At 48.3% G+C, this 24,588-nt stretch overlaps 1 protein-coding gene across 2 annotated transcripts; it reads right to left on the minus strand.

The window, feature by feature from the left end:
• Positions 1 to 1,124: 1,124 nt before the first annotated feature.
• Positions 1,125 to 24,431, minus strand: Lss (lanosterol synthase). 2 transcript variants are annotated; one of them, XM_027394268.2, is made up of 22 exons: positions 24,273 to 24,431; positions 23,932 to 24,103; positions 22,263 to 22,401; positions 20,887 to 20,995; positions 20,193 to 20,314; positions 17,622 to 17,718; positions 16,585 to 16,720; positions 15,976 to 16,084; positions 15,632 to 15,750; positions 14,751 to 14,848; positions 14,074 to 14,101; positions 12,683 to 12,739; positions 12,017 to 12,088; positions 11,068 to 11,118; positions 10,384 to 10,533; positions 9,715 to 9,811; positions 8,997 to 9,102; positions 6,463 to 6,528; positions 5,747 to 5,827; positions 4,766 to 4,936; positions 3,618 to 3,696; positions 1,125 to 3,090 (listed from the first exon to the last, which is right to left on the minus strand). In XM_027394268.2, the coding sequence occupies exons 1-22, from the start codon at positions 24,284 to 24,286 to the stop codon at positions 2,959 to 2,961; spliced, it is 2,205 nt and encodes a 734-aa protein (XP_027250069.1). In that variant the 5' UTR covers positions 24,287 to 24,431; the 3' UTR covers positions 1,125 to 2,958. The 2 variants fall into 2 exon arrangements, with proteins under 2 accessions (XP_027250069.1, XP_035306416.1); XM_035450525.1 differs by lacking the exons at positions 12,683 to 12,739; positions 14,074 to 14,101; positions 14,751 to 14,848; positions 15,632 to 15,750; positions 15,976 to 16,084.
• Positions 24,432 to 24,588: the final 157 nt, after the last annotated feature.

Below are 24,588 nucleotides of genomic sequence, written 5' to 3' on the forward strand. Positions count from 1 at the left end.
TTGAGAACCTTCAAATGAAAACATCTGACACTTTAAAAAACAGTAAATAAAATCATCTGAAATTTGGGCTGGAGAGATGGCTCAGAGGTTAAGAGCACCGGCTGCTCTTCCAGAGGTCCTGAGTTCAATTCCTAGCAACCACATGGTGGCTCACAACCATCCGTTATGAGATCTGGTGCCCACTTCTGGTGTGCAGATACACATGGAAGCAGAATGTTGTATACATAATAAATAAAATATTTAAAAAAAAAACATCTGAAATTTAAAAAATAGTAATTTATATTACAGATACATAGGAGCAGTATCTGTATAAAATATAGAGACAAAATAAAGTTGAGATAAAAATAAATCAAGTTGAAAGCTGGATGTAGTGGCACAAGCTTTTAATCCCAGCACTTGGGAGGCAGAAGCAGGTGGATTTCTGTGAGTTTGAAGTTATCCTGGTCTACAGAGTGAGTTCCATGATAGCCAGAGCTACATAGTGACACCTTGTCACAAAATAAATAAATAAAATTTAAAAATAAAATAATAAATCAAGTTGACTATGTATTATCATATAGTTGTTGTATTTGCTAAAACAAATCAGAGAATAAGAAAACAGCAAACAGCAAAAATTCACTTGAAAAAGGAAAGAAAAAAAAAATACTCTGTTCGAGAGACCTTTCCATCAAGTCCTTCAGCACAAGCCTATAATCCCAGTACTCAGGAGGCGGACTCGGGGACACTGGCTCTCAAGCTTGAGGCCATTCTAGACTACATGGTGAATATCACATCACTGGGAGTACCACATAGTAAAACTGTTTCATAAGGGGAAAAATGTCAACATTTGCTACTAAAGGATCCCTCAAACAAGAATGTGGAGTTTCACATCACAGGGAACACTGAGAATTGACTATGACTCCACAGGAGAAGCTTTCAGCACCTTCAGGGTTTGTTCCTTACTTTCATTTCAAGATTCTTTCAGGACTTCTTCTGGTGAGTGTCCCCCACCAACTCCCCACTGAGCCTGGGGAACCCTGTAAACTGGGGTGGGCAATCCTGTACCCACACGCCTCACTGACAGCTCTACAACAGGACTGGTCTGCAGGATAAGACAGAGTAAGCGTGACAACTACAGCCTACAGCACGTTTTATCAGATGTGTTTATTAGGGGAAAGAGTCCTGTAAGCATCCGTGTATTTGGTACAGTGAGCTGGTCATGACTAGGAATTCCAAGGGACGGCTGGTGCTGCTGGGGGCAAGTCTAGTAATTCACCATCTATCTGCCCTGCTGCTGGCAGAGGTTGGGAAGGCTGTGCAGTGAACAGCACAGGTTATGATCTAAGGGAGGAGAGCCCTAGGAGTCACAGCAGCACAAGGTGACAGTGGTGGGAGCTGAGCAGGAAGCAGATGGCACCAAGCCTCAGGGAATCTGCACCAGGCAGAAGGCAGGCCTAGAGAGTCCCGGCCAGGGAAAAGGCATCAGACACAGCTCTCTGCTTGTCTGAGGGAAGACCATGGGCCAGGGAGAGGTTGGAGTTACCACCAGTCCAGAATGTAAAAGAGGTGGGGAGCGTTAGACTGAGAAGGCACCAGGCTGGACCCTGCTCCCCATGGGCAGGGAGAAAAGCAGTAACTTCAAGAAGTTAGGACTCTGTCCACCCTGAATTCTGCCTGTGTGTTGGTCAGACACACAGTTAGGAAGCAGGAATTCAGAGCTCACCCCCAAGAAGCATCACTTCAGAAATCTGGCCCTCACTAGAACAAAAAGCACAGTAGGCATAAGGGTTCATAATGGCCTTTGGGTGTCACAGGCATTTTCCTGGGTCCCAGGAGTGCCACAGCTGCCTGGCTGGCTCAGTGAGTCTAAGTGGTGAGCTGGATGTGACCAGCTGTCCTTGCTACAGGGCTGTCCCACAGTACAAACCACCATAAACACTATCTACACTACTGCTGTTATTCTAGATGTGGCTTCCCAAGTGTGCCTCTCTATCTCAACAAAAGGAGCGGAGATCAGGATGCTGATGTCCTTGAAATACATGCAATGTACATGGGCTTACAATCTAGGGGCAGAATCAAATGCTGTATCTGACTCCCTGCACATAGCCTCAGGACACCTAGCAGAAAATGCCTGGGAGTTTTATTGTTGTTTTTATTTTTGAGATTTTTTTTTATGTGGATGGGTGTTATAACTACATGTATGTCTATGTATCACGTGTGCAGTTCCCACAGAGGTCAGAAGAAGGCTTTAGGTCCCCTGAGAACTGGAGTTTTAGAAGGTTGTTAGCCACCAAGTGGGTGCTGGAAATAAACCCAGGTCCTCTGAAAGAGCAGTCAATGTTCTTTATTGCTGGGCCATTGTTCCAGGCCCAAAATGTGTTTATTAAGGGAGTCAGTGATCATTTAAACCACTTTGAGTGACACTTTTAGTATAAAGCGAGTTTGTCTTTCCTTTCTGGAAAACTGGTATTTCATACAGTGATCTGGTCATGACTGGGAGTTCCTAGGGACAATAGCCACTGCTCAGTACACTGTGAACAAGGGTCTTGCCTCACTCCCCATTGAGCCTTTCTCTGAGCATACCAGCACCATAGGGTTGCCATAACTCCCCCAGCCCAGCAAACAGGAGTCCAGACAGAGGCCCATTACACAGTAGACAAAGGAGGCGGTGAAGAAGCCAGCTGCTCCCCTCCAGAGGAAGTCACTGGTCATGAAAACTCTACAGCCTCACTCCCTCAAGAAGGATGCACCCAGGAGCTGCAGAGTGCACTGTGCCTCCTTGAATTTCAAGGTTTATTTGATCCCTTGCTGAAGCTAGTCTCGGAACTAAACCTACACTGCCAAGTGCCTAAAGACACCAACCCTGACCCTATCCCCAGCCTCATGTTTACAGAAATAGAGAACAAGGCCTAGGGCAGGGCTAGCCAAGAACCCCCAGCCTTGCCTGGATCTGTATGATCCAGGCTGACGCATGTGCATTCAAAGGTGGCCAGCGAGGGAATTGTCAGGGTACAGGTTGGAGAAGCGACCCAGGGCCCAGATGGGGAAGATGTTCCTGTAACTTGTGTAGCTGATGGCGCAGGACTTGTTGAAGACCCCAGAGATGTTCTCCTGGAAGAACACAGAAAAATGAGCAGTAAGGAGCTGGTCCCCGGATGGTGGTTGTGACTACTGAATTTCCCAGCCCAGAGCAAGTCTGACTGTGGAGAGCTGATGAACCACAGACAGGGAAGCACAGGTCCCAGCTCAGAGACTAGAGCTACAAGAAAACATTCATCCCTGGACCCATAGTCTCTAATGATCCCTGTAACCACAGAGACAGATGGAAACCCATCAGCACTTCTTGTCAGTGAAGGGCCACACAGAACACGTACAATAGTAAAGTCAAGGTTCTGCAGGAAACATCAACTATCCAGACCTATCCCCTGCCAGGTCCTTTACAAATAGCAATGTGCTCAACACTTCAAGACCCACAACACATCTCAGATCTACAGCCAGGACAAGCCTCTGGCTGACAGTGTCCATATCCCAGATCTCCAAGGCACCAAAGCAGAACATGGGCACAGGAAAGTGTGTGGAAACTAGTGGACAAGTTGGAAATCAGTGCTGGAACTACTATATCATGGCCCCTCACAAACCTGAGGCCAGTCTCCATTGGAGAGCTGCTTCTCCAACAGACATCTGATTCCTCTCTCCTGAGCAGTGATGTCGGGATGCCTGAGGGGGGCAAGAAGACAGGCTTGAACAAACCTAGCATGTGGCATCAACATGCATTCCCAGGAGGACAAAAAACTCCCCAAATACTATGGTGATGACAGGTAAACCTTAACAACCAGAATAGCATCTTCCCAGGAGCCCTGAGCAGCAGAGCATGTGCAAGCATGGGGATGGTAGAGCATATACTTCCTATATACTGGACTCTATCCCTAGAAGACATGGTTGACATGGTGACATGGTGGCATGGCTGGCACAAGGTGCTGATAAGATTTCCAAGGAGAAATCTTGGTGCTCTCCTCACTGGAAACCACAGCAGCTATGTGCTCTGATGTACTTGCTGGCAAGAGAGAGACACCAAAAGGACTGAGGGTTTGGCAGAAGCAAGGTCAGCAGAAGGGGACTGACTAGCAACAGACTGATGACTATCCTGCTCTTGGGGTCCCTGTATACACTGACTAAGGGGATTTTAGGAAGATCTCCAAATGGCTCCAAGTGTACTGTGGCAACACAGGCTAAGACAGCACATACAACTGTGTGTATGTGTGTTGTATGAATGTACATGTATACTTATACCTGTGTGAACACATACATGCATATACCTAAACACATATATGTAACTACAAGTGCATATACATAAATGTGTGTACCTATGTACACTAGTGCAATATATGTGGTTCAATATGAGCTGTGGGCACAAGAAGACCGAAAGCAGCTATAGTCTTGTGCTCTTAATGCTGAGGCAGTATTCTCCACACTGGTAAGCAACTTCCCCTCCACAGCCCAGCTTCTCTTGGCTATGCCAACAAGTACTGACAACCAATGGATAGACAGACCATTTCTAAGAGTTAAGTCTCTCTATAAGGTACCACTCAGCCAGGTTGGCTGCCACTTAGCCTAGGAACAGGGTGTGTGGTTTCTGAAGCTGCCTCTATCCACAGTTTCTGAGGAATAGTGGCTCAGTCCTGTGGCTCCTTTCACCTCTTCCCACATCTGTACACATCCTAGGCCACCCCCTCCAAGTTGAGCATCCCTAGTATTCGTGCCCAGGGATGGGTCCTGTCTCCCTTACCTGACAGCCATCAAGCCCATCAGGGCCCAGCACGTATTATGGACCTGGGACTTGGCACTCTGCACATAACGCCGCTGCTCACAAGACTCAAAGTCCTCCCCCCAGCCTCCATCTGCCATCTGCTGGGACAGGAGGAAGTTGCAGGCCTGGGACACTTCTGCACGAGCAGACCTGTAGAGAGAAAGAGACCTGAGACACCACGTCTTGGGAGGATCTAAACCCTCTATATCCTATTCCAACATGCTGCCGTAGGGTCATGGGAGGGGCCTGCAGAGGTGAGTGGATACGGATGCACATGTCTCGCAGAGGGCTCAGAAAAAAACACTCTGCAGCTACAGACATCTGCAGGCTGACTATCTGGGCACATGGAAACAGACCCAGGCTCCCTGGGCTGTACCTGGCTTAGCACAACTCCCAAACCCACTAGATCTAGAAGCACTGGCTAGGCAGCCAGAGACAGCGCTTGAACCAAGGCCTCTTCCTGAGGTCCTAGACACTCTTCCTTTCTCACTCAGGATGAGAGACTGAGATTTATAAGACTCTGAGGTAATGCCTAGCCAAGGCTTGTGAGTCAAGAAAATATGTCCTTTTTTCTGAAAACAGTGATCTTACCTCCCTGTTTTAAAATATTAAACAAATAAAATCAAATATCAAAGGAAAAACCACCATGCAGAACATTACTGACCTGGTTTTACTGTCAACTTAACACACAGACACCTGGGAAGACATGTCATCAGCTAAAGAATGTGGGAAGGGCCTCCCACTGTGTAAGAAAGCTAGCTGAGTGGGGTTTTCCTCATGGTTTCTGCTTCAGTTCCTGCCCTAACATCCCTCAATGCTAGATTATGACCCAGAAGTATACGCCTAAAGTGAACCCTTTCTTCCCCAATGTGTTTCATCACAGCAGCAGAAAAACAGGCCAGAACAATTACCATGGCGATGCCCTCGTCTGAGTGACATCAGCCTGAAAGCTACACTTACCCATCTTGGTAGGTATGTCCCATGCAAGCAAAAGCTTCCAGGCCAAACCAGGTGCCATAGGTGAAACAAACCCCCCAGGAGCTAGCGGAAGACAAAAGAGAAGGTCAGATGTGGTCTTTGCTCCAAGTGAGAACATAGGTACTCTACCCAGGTATCGGGACAACCTCAAGTAGAGGGGGCAGAACTGGGATGGAGCATGGTGGAGCATCCCTCCATTTCCAGCATGGGCTACGACAGGGGGATTGCTAATTTAAAGACAGCCTGAGATGCACATCAAGATCCTGTCTCACAAAACCTAAGAGAAAGTAAGAGACAGTGAGGAGGACAGAGGGTTGAGCAGGGACAGCAAAGGGGGGGAGGGACTCGGGCAATTGCAAAAACAGCATCCACACACATCCTAGACAGTTCAAGTGTGAATGCTGCTTAAAGTGGCCCTGTTCACCCAGCTCAGTCACTGCTTCTTCTACTCAGGACACAAAAGAACTGCTGATGCACACAAGAGGGGGGAATCACACTGAGTATGTAACCCAACTGCTCCCTCAAACACAAGCTCTTAGCATAAGGGAAGGGCAGGCATCAGCCAGGGAATATGACCAACCAGGAAGTCCTTCTTCCTGAGCCCCCTAGGAAGAAGGCCAAGGGCAGACTCCCAACCCCACATACATGTCTTCACCTCCCACCAAGCCCTCTGCAGGTGAGCCCAGGTGCCTACTCACCCCTCCCAGGAGCCATCAGCTCTTTGCTGCTTTCGGCAGAACTCCAGGCCTTGCTTGAGGGTCTCCCTGCAATACAGGCAGTTAGCCCAATGAACACTGCAGGCAAAACCAAGGCCTTCCCCAACCCTGCCCACACAATGGTCTCAGAAAGTGAGGATGGCTTCCCCTTCATATAGCTCAAATGTTCAAAGAGGGGGAAAAAATGTAGCTATAGGTCACAGAAGGGGCAAACAGACTGTCAAAGTTCAGAGAAACACAAAGGAAAACAGACTTTGCAGATGAGGACCACATTGGAAGTAGCTATGAAAACTATCAAAGCCACTGACAATAACACTAGTGTCATGGGCCTGAATAAATCATATAAAATGAACTAGATTAAAACCAACAACAACGAAGAGTTTTGGGCTGCCTTCTTGAGATGGAGACTGGTCCCCCTGAATCATTTATAGCAGCTTTTATTTGTTAGAAATTTCTTTAGGCCTTTTGTTTTCATGAGTTGGAAGCTTAGCTGGTGGGGGTCTTACCCTGAGGGTATTCCTCCATTTACTCCATTTCAGGCCAGGCCTCTCCTTAAATTCCTATCTTTTCAGCACAGGCCTTGGCTACCACTTTATATTTCCTAGTGCTCTTTTTCCTCTTCAAGCAGTACATTTCTATTTCTGCCACATTTACTCTTTTCCGTTGTACACCTACATAAGAGCAACTACTAACTACACACATTTAGCCTCAGGCAACATCTTAGGAAAGGGCAGAAATTAGCTACTATTTGCCAAAATATCACAAGAACGGTTTCTAGTTCAGTTGATAATAGTGCCCCCATCTGGAACCACTTGGGCTGGGCCTCTGCTGTCTGCATGGTTCACAGCACTGTCTTCCAGGCTCCTGCTAGGACGGTCCATTGAGCTCTGCTTACAGAGCCACTTTTCAACCACTTTTCTAGACCAAAGTTAGAAATTGCTCCACATTCCTCCAAATCCACATGGTTAAGTCTGTCACAACAACCTATGTTGGTGCCAGCTTCTATACTAGTTACTTTCTTTGCTGTAATGAAACACCACGACCAAGGCAACTTATAAAATAAAGGGTTTAATTGGACTTACAGTCACAGAGGGTGAGATGGAGGCACTGGACTGATGTTTCACGGGGACAAATGACATCAGTCTGAATGCTATTACCTGAGCCATCTCCCCCAGCTTAATCTTTATGTGTACTGTTTTATCATTTATGGTTTTTGTGAACTTTCTCGATGCTAGGAGTGGGCTGCCTCCCTGGGAGCTGTTATCCAGGCCCCTCAACCTTACGGCTATTGCCACTGCTGTTGGCTGCTCAACAAAGCTAGACAGTCCTTAGTGCTAAAGACACCATATGCTTTGGCAAAATTAGGCTAAGACAAAAGTAGAAAATCCTTCCCTGCTAGCTGGCTTTCATAATACTGGAAGACAGCATGCAGGCTGTTGGGACAGAACCATCACCAAGACTCCAGCTAGACCCTGCTTGTTACAGTGTAACATCAGGTAAGACACATCCACTAATACAATAGTAACCTGATACAACTTTACTGCTTTCTGCTGTGATGTAGCTCACATGAGATATTGTAAGCCAAGGCAAAGCTCATGGCTAGGAAAATCATAGGCCCCAATGAGGAGTTCATTGCTATTGTTTTATTAAACGGGTATCATATGCTTATCAAATTGCCTTCTAAATTTATGTTTACACCCACACATTACTGTTGCCCTCAGTCTTCATCAGTCATGAAAGGAGACATTAATAATGAGAGGTATACCTCACAGACTCATAATTAGTCACGCTCCTGAAACAAACTAACTGTTGCTATATCACAATGACCCAATATTTAACCATAGATGGAGAGAAATGGACAGCTATGCCAACCTCTCCAAGACTCAGGAACATCACCAACAAGGTGGACCAAACAAATGCAAGAACCAGAGGAAGGGATGGACTGACTGCTGTGTAGTTACTGACACCAAAGAGAAACACTCCCTGCACTGCCGTGTAACAACGAGAGACCATCGACTGTCCTCAGTGTGGGACTCCATCAAGGCAGGTTCAAAGTGAGCAATAGTAACCCATGGCTGAGGAAGGGCAGTCCCTTCACAGGGGAATGATAGAGGGGTGTAAATGGGTGATGGCAGGGTCTCCACATGACAATCTGGAGAGCTTCTGACCATTCACTGGCTCTCATCACGAAAGAGTGCTTAGCAGCTATTTACCTGGACACTGCTGGCAGAGTTAGGTATGTATGCTTAATTTAAAAGCTGTTCAAGATAGGAAAAATATCTTGTTACATTCTTGTGTTACAGTTCTACTGTCTTCCCCAGACCAATACACACACACATATACACTCACACACACACATACACACACATACACACACACACACACATACACACACACACATACACTCACACACACACACACAGACTTACATACACTTGATGGATTTGTAAGCCTACTGTCCGAGATTGCTGTGGCTGGGCTATGACCCTGCTCAGTCCTGTCCTCGCCTTCCTTACCTGATCTCTGCTGCCCTATGGTCTGGGTAGTGTTCATGGAAATGCTTCAGAGCCTGCATCACCGCTGAGGTACACTCCACATATGTGTAGTCAATCATGATGTCTCCTAGAAAGGGAAAGGAGGCGGCACCTGAGCTCCACTATGGCACGGGGCCCACCGTTCAGGCCAGAATGTGGTGAGCAAGGGTGCTGAAGCATGCAGGACTTACTCTTAGATGCTATCCCAGGGTCAACCTGGGCAACAGGTTACAGTGAGTACAGTGGGCAGAGTGAGGCCTGCACACCTGTGCTACAACACACACACAAAACAGCGGGCTATCACTACTGCCACCGCCACCCAAAACAACATGTGTGACAGGTCAAAGAATAAATAGGATAATTAGAAGCCATGAAGGAAGGGGGTAGCAGGTGTCAGAGTCAGCGAGCAAAGAACCTGACCTGACAGACTAGAACCTCAGTGACAATGCACAGCTGTGGCCCAGCAGCCCTTGACATAGATCCTTACAAGTGCTGGGAGTGACTGAGCATGCGGCACATGGCAGCCTCCACACACAAGGCTCTGTGGCTAAGCAGGAGAGTGTAAACCTAGCACAAGGTCTCCACAGCCATTCATCAAGAATACAGGAACTCCACACCCTGATGCTCAGAGAGGGCACTGCATGGACCTGCCAGCATTCCAGACCTGGCCTACACACCACACTGCTAGTCAACCACTCACCGAAGACCTCTGAGGGGTTCAGCAACTCCAGCAAATGCCCCCCACGCTTGGTCTCATAGGTAGCAAACCCTCCATCAGAATTCCTCATGCTCAACAGCTGTAACGAGAGGGAGGGCGGACTGAGAACCAAGCACGCAACTTACAGTCTGACTTTCCCAAAGCACCACAGGACTGGCAAATGATAGGGCAGGAATGAGGGATAAGAAGCCAGTTTTCATGCTGAGCCCTTAGGTGCCAATGCAACTGCATTGGCACAGTATCTGGAGACATAGTCCAGTGTCAGGCCAATGCAGATCTCCATAGTAAAACATACACAAGAAGCAGATGTGCTAAAGGACTTTACACAAAAATGAACAGACACTTCCAACTTGCCTTTGGATACCTTCCAAATGAGACCTGCAGAAACCTCAGCACAGATGTGGAAAGCTCCTTGAGCTCTAGAGCCAAGAAGAGAAGCCTGAGGGACCATACAGCCTCCTTGTGACCTCTGGGGTGGGCTGGCCACTGTCTCTTATAGCACAGGGCCCTATACACACACCCAACCAAAGTGTCTAACCCCGGGTCTGTCCCAGGGCCCACAGACTCAGATTCTGATGCTCCCACACCCTCGCCTTGGTCTGCTGAGATGGAGCCAGAGAAGAGGAAGTAAACCCGAAGTAGGATACTCACTACGTCCACAGCATCACACAGTCGCTCTCGGGGGACATGCTCCCTGATTGAGGGACATTGCTTCTGCAGGAGTAGCACAGACTTCAAACCCTCAGCTGTGCAATCCGCAACGATCCAGCCACAGTCCAGTGTGCTGAAGGGGAAACCACCCTACAGAGACAGAGTATAAGAGTGTTTCTCCCCTGTAGAGCCGTAACAGTCAGGGCAGGGGCCTCTCCACCACACAGCAGTACCTAAATTGGACATAGTTGAATAGACTTGAGCATCAGCAAAGGGACTATCTAGGACTTCATGCCCATCCTGACTGCCTTAGATGTTAACAATACAAAGTGGTCTGGGATCTAACTAAGCAGCAGCTCAGGTGCCCTATGGACCCCACTATGGAAGCAGAAGCTGCGTTAATGTCTCAATCCACAACCTGCAGTTAAAACCAGGCCCTTACAGCGAAGGAGGTTAGTGCTGGCTCTGAGTCCTTTATACCCTCTGCCTTGATTCCAACACTCCAGCTCAGCATCCCTGTGTGCTAAATACCCGAACTACCCTGGAGCATGGCCACAGAGGCATAGGCTGTCTCAGGGGATGACGAAGCCCCCAACGGTGGGCATCTACAGAGCAAAATGCCAGAAAGCCCTCCTCAAGGGGAAGACAGTTGAGCTTTGGCGTGGGTGGGCTGCCCATACATACCTTGTGCATCTGGCGGTAATACTTCTGATAGTCAGGAAAGTTGTCTGGGACCTGGGGAGCAGCAAGGAGCACATGTGGAAAGCAGAAACATGTTGGCACCAGGGACCCTGTGCTTCCTGCCATCTGGGAGCCGGATCTACTGCTAGCCTTGGTCAGTGCAGCACAGCACCCACGAGACCCATCGCCTTCTCACTATTAGGAAATAAGGTCATCTGCCCAGCTTCGTGTGCTCGCTACCCCTGATCTGCATGACTCAGTCCAATGAGAAAGTAAATAGGTCTGCATGTGTAGTTGGGTCCATTCAGATGGGCTAAGGGCCCATCATGCAGTGTGGGGCCCGGATCAGGCCCTGCCGACTCACTCCCTCAACAGCCCTAAACAGACATGGACATCAGCTACATGGAGGATCCTGAGGAAGCTGCATCCCAGTGGGTTCAGAGAACAGTGGGTTAGGGGCACAAGGACTCTAAGCAGGAGAATGCCAGTGGGATCAAGGCTAGAGGCATCCGCTGTGCTTAAAGCAGGGCATGCAAGGCCAGCCTAGAAAAGCAGTACAAGACTGGGGCTGCAGGTGGATACGGATGGCAGGAATGAGAGACAGTGACCCGGCAGGACAGATGACTGTACATGGTCTCAGGGAAGGCAGCCACAGGCTAGGGTGCCTACTGGCCCAGGCACCTTAAAGATGGCTAGGATGTGAACAGGCTGTGGTGCTCAGAGCCACCACTCCTGATGGTGACACAGGCTGGCTTTGGCCCTCCGCACAGTTGTTTCAGCATAAAGAATGGAAATCACTGGCTGGTGATGGGCTGCCGCAGGCCACAGCCAGAGCTACCTTAGGATGACTAGGTGTACCAACATGGAGCAGGGCAGGGCAGGAAAAGGCAGAAACAACCCACGGAAGCCAGCCCGGGGAAGCAGGACAGATGAGGAGGGGCATGGGCCTCACCTGTGAAAGACGCAGGAATTCGTGAGCCTTCTGCAGGCAGGGTAAAAACTCAGGTCTGTGGTGTGCACCTGCCTAGAAGACAGTAGAGCAGCACAGTTAAGCCAGCCCTCCAATGTCCTGGCAGCATCATGCCATCCCACCCTCGCCCTGGAAAATGACACATCTTAAGAGTTGTAGGGTTTCCCTGAGGTTCTCAACTTTAAAGACAGAAAAGACAGTGAGACACTAGAGACTGGAATGGACAGAAGAGACCACTCTGAGTAGTTACCCAAGTCCTACCTGGTCTGTCAGGCCTCATCTTAGGCAGCCCAACTTGGCCTAGGCCCTGGGTTGTCCAAAGACACCCTCAGGATTTCACTGCTCTTGTTCCCACCTACAGAGAAACACTTTCTCTCTAGCTCAAGCATCAGCTAATATTCTAAGAGCCTCAAGCCCACCCCACCCAGGTACCACCCTGCTCACTCATTCCCTAGGCTTATTTCCCAAAGACCTAACACAGTCTAGTGTCCAGGTTCCAGAGGGTTATCAGGAGGGGTTGGGAGTCAGGTAGATGGGAAGCTCAAGGGACAGAAGGCATGGAAAGCAGCATCATTTTTCTCAGGGTGAATGTGTGGCTCGAACACATGAATGATCAGGTGGGGACTGCACAGAGAGAGAGCCACATACCTCCAACAGTGCTTGGATAGCAAATGCAGTATCCCAGACCTGTGATCCATTGGTGCCCTGTTCACAAAGAATGAGCTGTTATAGCAACCCCATCCACTGACTCCTAGAATCCAAGGGTATCAGAGATATACCCAGTTAATACCCTGTACCCTGTAGCAGCTGGCAGAGGTCAGAAACAATCCTAAATCTTGCAGGCAGACAGTGGGTAACAGAGCCCTGCCTGTCTATAAAGGCCCCAGCAGAACAGCACTTTCTCAGGATATATCCAGGGCCATATGATCCCTTGAATGCTCCTCAACACCCCATGACAGCAGGGAACGCCAGTCATAGGAAAATCAGAAACAAAGACCCTCCATTTCCAAGTGTGCCTGAAGTGGCAGGGACCCAGCTGACACATTACTGTGGGCCCCAATAGATTGAGGAAGGAAAGGTCCACCTCAAATTCCACCCAGGAACTCTGATTTTCTGTACAACACTCTTGGGTCTCAGTGTAGGAAATGGATGATCAAATCCATAGTGGGTTTTGTTCAGGAATCTCTAACTATTTGACAAAACTCCCAGCTCAATACTACAGGGTAATCATAGACCCTAAGCTCTCTCATAACTCCTTGGGGGCCAAAGATCCCAGCCAAACACCTGACCAGAAAGAAACATTTCCACTGCCCTTTGGCCAGAGTCCTAGAAGGATCTAGGGAAAAGTTGACCCTGTATCATGTGCTATCCAGGTAAACCACTTCCTCTTTGTTCTGTGCAACCACAGATACATCCTCCTTTACCACTAGGTACCAAAGGAAGGAACAATTTTCAGGGCACATCCCTCTGACCTAGAGGCTCCTCCTGTACTGGTGGCTATAGAGGACAATCTCTAGTATTATTCTATGAGCTGAGAACACACAGCTCTCAGTGTCCTGCCAGAGGGGCCTCCAGATGGTCTCACAGAGAGGCCCATTACCACACAGAGCCACTTTTCCATCGCAATAACGTGATGATGATTTCTAGAGGGTCTGAGACAAGCCTGGATCTCTCAGATGATGAAAGACTACAGATGGACATGTGAGAACATACAGCAACCACAGAGACCAGGAGGTATTCAAAGCCCCACAGATATGAGGACTAAAGGGTGATTCCATCTCTCCTCTTTTACTATAAGAACTGTATTGAGAACGGTTTTTCAACCCTGCCCCACTTTTTTCTTTTCTTTTTTTTAAATTCAGAAACAGGGTCTTGCTGTATAGCACTGTCTGACCCCAGACTCAATCCTTATGCTTTAACCAACTGAGTGATGGTACTACAAACCAGTGCTACCATGCCTGACTATCACTTTTGAATCATAATAAATAAGCAGAGATGGTTACAAAGAGAGCTGGCAGCCTGTGTTCTACAGCCCTTACCTGCATTTTCATGCCATCAAGACCCAGCCTACGGGGATAAGAAAAGATTATGTCAGGGACAATTTGAAAGCTGGAATTCTAGCTGCCCATCAGGAGCCACACACAAGCAAAAGAGCACACAGATCTCCTCTGGGAGCATCCAAAGCCACCTCCTCCTTATGCTGACTTCAGTGTGGCCCAGCTGGGCTCACAAGCACAAGACCTACACCCAGCAGGAAAAAGACAGTGGCTCACCCAGGGAGCACTGGCCTGTGCCAAGGTAAGTAGAAACTTCTACAGCCAGGTCTACCTTGCTATCCTCACCTCACACCACACTGCCAGAGAGAACATGGCCTTTATGAGCTCAAGGCTTCCTGCTATGGACCCTGTGACAGTCCCAACCTTGGGCCCAGTCCAGGGTTGACAAGCCTCTTGTCCACTAGCCTTTCTCACAACATCTAAGATCATATCCAGGCTTCCTGGCTTTTACTCTGGGAATCACCCATAGTTACTGCTAGGTAAAAAAAAAATCTTCCCAAAGATAATCTAACTGGCAGTGCTCCTAATCCCATAAAATACTATTAGAAGTTTGACACCCTGGCACCCCTAACTAGATGAAGCATAGGGGCCAGCATTATAGTTGCTGGGTTCAGTCAGCACTTGGCACCATGTCCCAGCCACCACTTAGCCACACTCACCAAATGTAATCTGGGATCCTAGAGACGTGCTCCTGGAAGGCAGAGGAAGATGGCCCATCCACTGACCAACGAACAAGCATGTTGATGGTTTTTGAGATCTGCAGGATATGTGGCCATCAGGACCCAGGCAACTTCACCCTGGGGCAGGGCCCCATCTGTTCTAATAAGAGCTTCCTAAGTGTTCTCTATACATTCATGTCCCTAGACTCAAACTGAAGGTAATGGCACTCAAGATGGGCCAGCTTAAGGTGTGACAAAGAAGGACCAAAGGTCCACAGAGATGGAGCAGGAAGCTCAGTTTATCCAGAGAACTTATGGGCAACCAACCACAATAGTATACCAACCTATACTATTGGTATAGGCACCAATAGTATAAGCCACATCCTGACAGCTTCTTTGCTGGGCCTCTACTAGCTCTAGCCAGTATGCGCTGACCACCCAGCCTCAGGCATGTATGTATTCCTTAGGTCCCAAAGCATGTGCACAGCTGGCCAGACTAGAGGCATCCCCCATCCAGATGAGAGACCAGAGTTGGACAGGAGGATCCTGCTGTTTTCACTGCACCCCTATGCACCTATAAGCCTTATACAAGGGGTATAAAGTGGATTATCTAGGGTGGGATCTGTGAGGGAGTTAAGAGGAAAAACCAGTAGTCTTCCAGGAGGTACCTGGAGTCTTAGAAAAGAGTGAGGCAGGAGAACAGGAGCCCAGAAAATGAATATAGGTGGTGCTTCTCATACATTGACCCAAACAGAGATGTGCCAAGATGCAGTAAATAAGCCTGCCCCATTCCTAACTCCACAGAGCCTAGCTCCTAGGGCATCTAACAGGACCTCACTGCCACCAAAGCTGCACCAGACACCAGGGGTGAGGGCACTGACCGGGCCAATGCTGATGCTCTTAGTGAACCGGTCATCGGCGACAATATGTTCATACAGCATTTTGATAGCCCGCTGCCTCAGGCTGGTACTATGGAAACGTTCATACAGGTTGAGGAGTCCTACAGGATAGAAGGCATTAGTGGACACTCAGCAACAGGAGAGACACCTAGCATTCCTGGGCAGGCTGTGCTCTAGTCCTTCAGACAGGAACAGTCTAGGACCCAGCACTGAGGCCATTTATTGCATCGACAGAGTGAGCCAGAATTAATGAATTTTGTGGAGGGCTGAGCAACATCTTAACTGTGTGCTTACCCAGGCTCCCCCAACCCTCAGGAGACACCCACCATACACCACATGCAGCAGCCAGCTGTGTGGAGTGTATAGCTCATCAGGGGACACGTTGTTCTTCTGTGCTGGCCAATTGATGCTGGCATAGTCCTCCACATAGAGCTCCTAGAGGGCAGGGATAGATACCTGAGTGCCTAGCAGATGCAGCAGGCCTGCCTCCCAGACACAGAAGACGGACTGGTGCTACCCAGGAGTGGTCTCTAGCTGTACATTCTGAGGGTTCTGGTATCCTTTTTCAGGGGTGGAAACCAAAGAATCACCACTATAGGGTGTGAGGCCCAGTTATTTCAGTTACATCAGGGCTAACCTGAGGAGCTGTCCTGGCCCTAAGAGCCTAAGTCCCACTCTTCTGCAAATCCTGCTCCAAAGTTCATCTCATGGCTCTTTCCCAAGAACAGTAACTGCAGGCATCGGTTAGGACTGCAGCTTGTGAACTTTCCTAGTCCCACTGGGACACTTAATGGCAGACGCCTTTCAAGTTCCCGTGAGCAGTTTATCGTTTGTTTACAGGAAGGAAGGAAGGCAGAGACTCCTCAGGACCCCAGAGCACCGAGATGCCTCTGAGCTCCAGAGACTGTATGCCATTTCTTTACCATAAGATTTACCTGGCGGAGGCTCTGAACCAGTGGGTCCTCTGGGGCACTTAGTCGGGTGGCGTAGCAGTAGCTCATGGGCAGATAGACCTGCCGGCAGTGACACCAGAGGGTGGAGGGGTGGGCAGGGAACCATTCAGGGAACAACCTGGAAGACAGCATGTGTCAGCAGGACAGAAGAACGGAAGCCTACACTAGTAACAGCCCCAGGCCTCAGGCCCTTCCAAGCATGGACACTCGTGTGACTTTGAGTGCATCCATCATTGTTTGTGCCCCACATATGTGGAGTCGTATGTGGAGCTGTACAGTGTAGGGACGCAGCCTCTCTAGCCCCAGGGTTTAGCTCCCTACTCTACCCTGACAAAGCCTTCCCCTCCTATCTTTCTGGACATAAAAGTTACCGACTACATGAACCCTCGACTCTGTCCTTGGGAGGGTTGCAGGCAATGCCTGAACTCTGTACAGTTCTGGAGAGCTTACCTACCAGTATGTGTGATCTGGGGGAAAGTTTATACATGCATTATAGATGGGGCCATTGGTTTATAAAATAGTCACAAAAAAAAAAAAAAAGATAAAGACACTGACCACAGGCGTCAGTTACTAAGGAACAGGCATTGACTCTGCCGGGTAAATATTGAAAAACAACAAACAAAAACCAAATTTAAAGATGTACATGGTTTGTCCAGTGGTAAAATGATATCTAGGACTTCCCAAACATTTCCCACAAATCAGCTAAGAAAATGAGACCTAAGGATGGGGAAGGCTCTTTGCTTTACTCCTAAATATTTTCCACGTTTTTGTAATTACAAGGTATGATCTGTTGTCTATCCCCACAAAGCCCAAGCCATACAATGGGTTCTGTACTACCCTCCAGGGCCTCACAGACTGCTACAGAGATGGGTGGTTTGACAGCTTGCTGTTACCCAAAATAGAATCTCTTTCTACATATGTGTAGAACACATGAAGGGCCTCTGGTGAGAAGCTAATCCACCCCATTAGGTCCCATCAGCCTACTAGAAGGCAGTGCAATAGGCAGAGGGTGGGCATACCACATCTCAGGGAATAGGGTATTGAGTCCTTCCCAGCTATAAACATTCAGGACGGCCAGCCAGAACTTTCCCCAGGAGGGGATGGCCACCGCACCACCTAGGAAGAGAAAAGGAAAAATCAGCTACCATTACATATGAATCTGGCTTACAGTTCTCTCACATACCCCTTCTTGCAGGAACTGAGGGTCAGCCTGCCATGTGTCCTGTACCTCCCAGCCAGGAACAAGTATGACCAACCTCAGAAGAGCTGTTTACAGCTCCTATCCCTAAGAAGGAATACACAAAGGCAGCTACCTGTGAAGGCAGCTCAGGGAAGGAAGGAAGAGGCCAGTGCTTGGCTGCTCTTTCTCCACCGAGACCAAACCACCAATCTGTGCATTTCCGTCAGCAGACAGCCTGGCACAAGGGACTGCAGGCGGTCTGACATGCAGCCCCTGCCCCTACCATGCAACAGTCAGTCTTTTGTGCAGCACATGACAACACTGATTTATGTACATGTTATAAGTTCTGTCCTACATCTAAATGTGTCCAAATTAGGAAGACTGAGAAAGCTAGAGCTGAAACATGGCACAGGCACATTCCTCCTCTTGGTGGGACACAGGACAAGAGAGCAACAGAAAACAGAGTAGCTTTGAGAGTACATGATCAATAACATCAGAGTTTGACAATGACTTACTTATCACAACAGGGACAAAGACTTGAAAGAAGATTGCAGAATTTCATAAGGCATACAGAACACTTCATCTAGCCTGGGAAGTCAGAAAGAAACCCTGAAGGAGTGAAATTTAAGATATATTGTAAGCATGAGGAGAGGTTTCCAAGACAGCATGGTGAAGGTGGAAAGTAGACTGGGAGGATATCATGAATGGGAGCCCTGAGGCAGGAAACCACTTTGACAAAATGAAAGGAGGCCCCTGATCATGGAGCAAAGAGCAAGACAGGAGTGCCAGTCTTTGAGAAGCAGGATACAGGACCACGTGAGGAGTTGCAGAATAGCAATGCAAGGTAAGCTCTGTTCTAAGAGCAGTGGGAACCACAGAGCCTGCTGAGGGCTAAAATGGTCTTCAAAGCCCACAGGTGAGAACAAAAGTAACTGTGCCCAGGCCCAGAGATGGCGAGTGTGGAGGGGATGAGCAGAGCCCTCACTGGGGATGCTCACCTGTGGCTCAGCTGCCTCCAGAAGACAGACAGCATGGACTGCCCCACAAACACTATATTAGCATGTTGTCTTTAAACCTTTACCAATTCATGAGGAAAGCAGAATATAAAATAGCAAATTGTTTTGCGCTAAGGATATAACTTATTTGGTAGAGTGCTTCTTTACCAGGCACAAGGCCCTGAGTTCAAACCCCAGCACTACATAAACCAAGCTTGGTAGTGCATGCCTGTAATCCCAGCACTCAAGAGGAGGAAGCAGGAAGACTGGGAGTTCAAGGACAACCTTGGCTACATAGTGAATTCAAGGCTAGCCTGGGCAACATGAAACCCTGCCTCCTCCCCAAAACAAAACCACCACCACAACAACACTCAAGTTGCTACTGTGTTAAGTGGGGAAAGAACTGGCCACACAAGCCTGGTAACCTGGATTTGTTCCATGGAACTCAGATAAAGATGAAAGGAGAGAATCAACTCCACTAAGTTGTCCTCTGACCTCTACATATGCACTGTGACATAAACACACACACACACACACACACACACACACACACACACAAACAACCATTCCACAAAACAACAAACACACGCAGAAATTAATTGAAAATAATAAAATTAGGGCTGGAGAGTTGGTCCAGAAGTTAAAGGCACATACTGCAGAGGCCCTCAGTTCAGTTCCAGAACCCACATGGCGGCTAGGAATGGTCTATATCTGTAACTACAGTTCCAGAGGATCTGACACCCTCTTCTAGCCTTCACTGGCACAGCACACACATGGTGCACAGACATACGTACAAGCAAAACACCCACATGCATAAAAATAAATACGTCTCCAGCTGGGCGGTGGTGGTGCACACCTTTAATCCCAGCATTCGGGAGGCAGAGGCAGGCAGATCTCTGTGAATTCGAGGCCAGCCTGGTCTCCAGAGCAAGTGCCAGGACAGTCAAGGCTACACAGAGAAACCCTGTCTCAAAACAAAACAAAACAAAACACAACACAACAAAAAAAAAAACAAAACCAAAACAAGTCTTTAAAAATAATGAATATGGCCGGGCATTGGTGGCGCACGCCTTTAATCTCAGCACTTGGGAGGCAGAGGCAGGCAGAGCTCTGTGAGTTAAAAGCTAGCCTGGTCTACAGAGCGAGCTCCAGGACAGCCTCCAAAGTAATACAGAGAAACCCTGTCTTGAAAAACCAAAATAATAATAATATTATTATTATTATTAATGATGATGATGATAATAATAATAATAATAAAGAGTAATCATTATTAATATTAATAATTACTAAACAGCTCAACAGTTTCCACCTACTGGTGTTTTTCCCAGTGTTTCAACTAGAGGTGTAATTCCCATTTAAAGAACTCATTATGTCAGTATGTCACACACAAACCCCACATGCCATACAGGATGTACCTTTTTTGTGAAGAATGTTCCGAGCACGAACAAGGTCAGGATCATCAGGCCCAATACCCAGGATTCTGAGAGCCACATAGTTCAGCGCTGTCCCAAACACAGTGGACTTGTCCTCAACATGCCTAATGGAAATATGAGATTGGTGGGAAAAGGGCATCTGTCATCTCTCTCTATTTCTGAGACATAAAAGCACACTGGCAGTGAAGTCTGCCCAAAAAAGATTGCTGGAATACCGTCCACTGACATGACAACACAGGGAGCGCACTTAGGGACGCCCAGGGAATGTTTAGTCCACCCAACAGGAGACACCCAATTGTTCCAAAACCAGCTGGGCAGGGCCTGCCTACCCCTCTGCTCCCAGAGTGTGTACATGAAGAAAACAGGTTGAGATGGGTCTGTGGGGGCATCTCAGTTGCCTCCACAATTTTAAAACACAATGGCTTTAACTTGACATGTTAAAGGATGCTCAAGAGGCTCCCAACCATGGGACACATTCACATTAGAGATAAAACTGTATCCAGGCTTCGCATAGGTACCAGCCTGCTCTCCTCCTGCCAGGCTTTCCCCCACACCACCCTAGGTCCATGGTAGCAGTTATCCCACTTCTCAACAGCTGCTTGAAAACCCAAGCAAGAGCTACATAAAAGCACATGTAAGCACACACATGTACATATGTGCAGTTGGGCATACTCACAGGCCCCATCCACCATCAGGGAGCTGCACTGACCGCAGGTACCGCACCATCTCCTCTCTGTATCCAGCTGGCAGAGGGATATGTGACACATGACACGTAATCAGGAGACCTGTGTGTCGAGAAGGATGTCCCACATTAGGAATGGGTGTTCAGCACTGCTAAACCCGAGCTCTTCTTGAGGACCTTAATCCTGACACACAGCTGCGCCGTGGCTTTCCTTCCCATGCAATCAAGCTCATAAAAACCACTCTTCCTAGGCCCAATGACTTTGGAAGCACCAGGAAGAATATAATTCATACTCCCTGGCCAGGGCCTGCAGAGCCCAACTGGTTATTCCTAGCACCCATACCATATTCTAGGTCAGAGAAACACTGCAGAGCCTGGAACAGGCCTCCCACAAGTGTGCTGAAGGCCTAAGAAGAGCCAGTGCAAGATCAAGAGGACCACAAAGGGCAACCATGTCTTGCTTTAACACCTGCTTGGGATTGAAATACTAAAATGGTAACCCTGACAGGATAATAGTTATTGCTTATATCTTACTGCTTCTGTTTTATAAACTTTTTACATGCATGTGCCACTTTGTATATATGGGGAGAGACAATACCATACAAGAAACCTTCATTCCAAGCCTGGTCTTTGGGTTCACAGCTCCTATCTCCATCATCCATAGAGCAGTTCCAAATCACACACCCACAGCAAGGCATAGGAAGGGTCTTGTAGGGCAGCTACTACAGAAGCAACCCCACATTCTCAAGAGGAATTTCCAGGCTACTGAGATAGACCTAAAACTCAATGAGGAAAAGGGTCTTGAAGCATGAATATGGGTTTCTTTAGAGAAACATTGCCAGATTGCAAAAAGTCTTTCACAGCCAAACTAGATCAGAGACCAGTGTATTCAAATGCAATCCTATTACCACTCACCAACCTGGAACTGTGGTTTCCCTGCCTGAACTCCCTCAGCCACCCTTTGGCACCAAGTTCACAAGGGATATTGTAGTGTTCAAACTGCACACACATGAATTCCAGCTCCTCAACTATACCCTTGCCTATCTACAGTACCCTGGCACCAGATGGGCCTTCTACCTAGAGTGCCATCTTGCACTGGGATTCAAGAGCACCTATCCCCCTCTCCTAGAGAAGCCTTTGCTTCTGTTATCAGAGTACCCAACAGTCTATCCTGAGCTAACTATGCTTCACCATCATTTCCTAATCCTGGCAGCAGGATGACTGGGATACAAGGCCACCTTCCCCCAGAGCTTTTCCAATATGCTGCTGGTATTTTAGCCTGCTTAACCAAGGTAGGTCAAGCCCCTCTCACTCCCCACCCCCACAATTCAGAACAGCTTTCCCCTTGAGTTAGGACAGCATGTGCCTACCTGGCAAGAGGAAGAGTGGACCACCATAATCACCAGCCCAGTGTCCATCCTCAGCCTGCAGCTTGGCATAAAATGTTACTCCATTCAGGGCTGCCTCATGGACGGTTTTAGCTTTAGGTAAGTCTTTGAAATAATTCTTCTACAAAGAGAAAGAAAAAACTGAGAGCTGAGATTACCTGGTGCCCTGAGGAACCCTCCTCATTCACAATCCAAGTCAAAATAGCAAATCTAATTCACTTTAGAATTTTTAACTGTTTAAATCTGGAGCAAGTCTTTGATGACACTACCACCCAGAAAAATAACAAAGCAAGTCCACGTTGTCACAATTTACCTTGCAGCCACCAACCTGCAAATTTCTTCAAAACTTCAAAACACCTTAAATAAACACAGCACAGAACAAAGGGGAGGGCACTGATGCCAAACTGATACTGGGGGTACTTCTCCCTTTCTCAGACAGGGCGCACACAATAGCATAGCGGATCCCAGAGAAGATTTTCCCAGCTGATGGCCTGGGATCACAGGAAGCCTGTTACCTAACTGTTGTATGACTATCTGACTTTCATACACACATACATGGATACCCACAAGAACACAGGCCGAACTTCACCTTGTGAATACAAACAAAATCACATCCATCTTTGTAATTCTCTTATAAATCAAAGATTTTATCATAGTAGAGTGCTCAAAATAAAACCAAATTAGGGCCACTTCTTCCACAGGTCTCTGGGATGAAGGGACTGAAGCAACAGTGCTGCTTCAATTCATGTCTCTGGGAGGAGACACTGCCCCCAAGACACCACTTTTCATCGTTGTTGTTTTCAGTTTGAAACTGAACTTAGGTAATTCAACCACTGAGCTGCATCACCACCTCTTTTTCTTTGCTTGGTTGTTTTCTTTTTTTTTGTTTTGTTTTTGTTTGTTTGTTTTGTTTTTGAGATAGGGTCTCAACCTGCTGTGTAGACCAGGATGGCCTCCAACTCACAGAGATCTGCCTGCCTTTGCCTCCTGAGCACTTTGATTAAAGGCCTGCAGCACCACACCCAGCTTTTTTTTTTTTTTTTTTTTTTTTTTTTTTTTTGGAGACAATGTCTAAGTAAGTTGCCAAGGCAGATCTCAAACTTAGATCCTGCCTCCCGAGTGGCTGGGATTACAGAGATGACCCATGCCCAGATTCCCACTTCCGTACTTATTTCTTTAAAAAAAAATTGTAAGCTTTATTTTTAAACAAAACTTGCAAATAAACAAAAACATCACACACCGAAATAAACCAGACACAAAGTCTATTCTAATGAACTTGGCATTTGAAAAAGAAGCCATGAAGCTCAACCTTCAATTTTATACTTTCAGTACCGTTGCACTTTATGTACTACTAATCCACCACGCAGAAGGCAAACTCCGCGACAGAATTAGAACTAGAAAAGCAGCTGGCTTTATGCCTCTTCCCTCCTAACTCGTGTTCATCATCCGCACAGAGCCCTCCCTCATTCCCTGATATCTAGCTTTTCTTCGTGCTGCACATGTATTATTTGTTTACTGGCTAAATACAGCTTTTTTTGAACAAGTCTCGATGCTGTTTCAGGGCTCTGGGCCAGCAAAGACAGGCAGAGGCTCGTCCGTGGTCACGTCCAGGCTTGGGGTGAAACGGTGCTTGAGTAATCCCATCACTTACTGTGTCCAGCCCCAAAGAGTGGGCCTCTAGCCCGGTCTGTTCCCGACCAGGGTCGTCCTCCGCTTGGAAATACGTCCATCTCTGCCGACCCAGCTCGTTGCGGAGCCGCCAGCGGGTGAGGTCAGTGGCCGGCTCGGTTTTATAGGGTCCCCCTCGCCGCCGCCGCAGGCACCTGAGCGGACCAGCGACAGCAAGCAGCGCTCGTCACTCAGGCCGTCCGCCCAGGCGGGGCTGCCCGCAACCAGCCCAGGCCTGCAGAGCCACCCGCCGTGTCACCCTGACGTCCAGAGGCACCTTCCCTGCCACCGCCACCCGCGGGAGACCCAGGGTCCGGGACTCACGTGCCCTCGGTCATGACAGCAGCTCACTCCGGGCAGCCGGCTTGCCAGCGCCCTTACCTGACAGCTTAGCGCACCGCGCAGGCGCGAGCCTCGGCAGACCTGAGCGGCTGGGTGGGCCGATGCTGGGGCGGCCAATCACAGCATCACGAGGTGAGCACGGCAGACGCACCGCACCCGCAGTGGTTGGGCGCCCGCACGCCGCCCCACGCCGCTCCACGCCCCCGGGAGGCGGAGTGTTGGGCGGGGCCTAGAGGAGGGGCGTGGTCCTGAGCTGCTGGCTCTGGGTATTGAGGTCGGGGATGGATGTCTGCAGGGT

Source organism: Cricetulus griseus (genome assembly GCF_003668045.3).
Source record: "Cricetulus griseus strain 17A/GY chromosome 1 unlocalized genomic scaffold, alternate assembly CriGri-PICRH-1.0 chr1_0, whole genome shotgun sequence".
Classification (NCBI taxonomy): Eukaryota; Metazoa; Chordata; class Mammalia; order Rodentia; family Cricetidae; genus Cricetulus; species Cricetulus griseus.

Bases quoted from the DNA above. Each gene is read 5' to 3' on its own strand.
- Lss (XM_027394268.2), bottom strand. The intron at 5,828-6,462 runs GTGAGTAGGCAC...GTCTTCCGCTAG, and splicing joins GCTGATGGCTCCTGGGAGGG to CTCCTGGGGGGTTTGTTTCA. The intron at 3,091-3,617 runs GTTTGTGAGGGG...GTGTTCTTCCAG, and splicing joins CCAATGGAGACTGGCCTCAG to GAGAACATCTCTGGGGTCTT.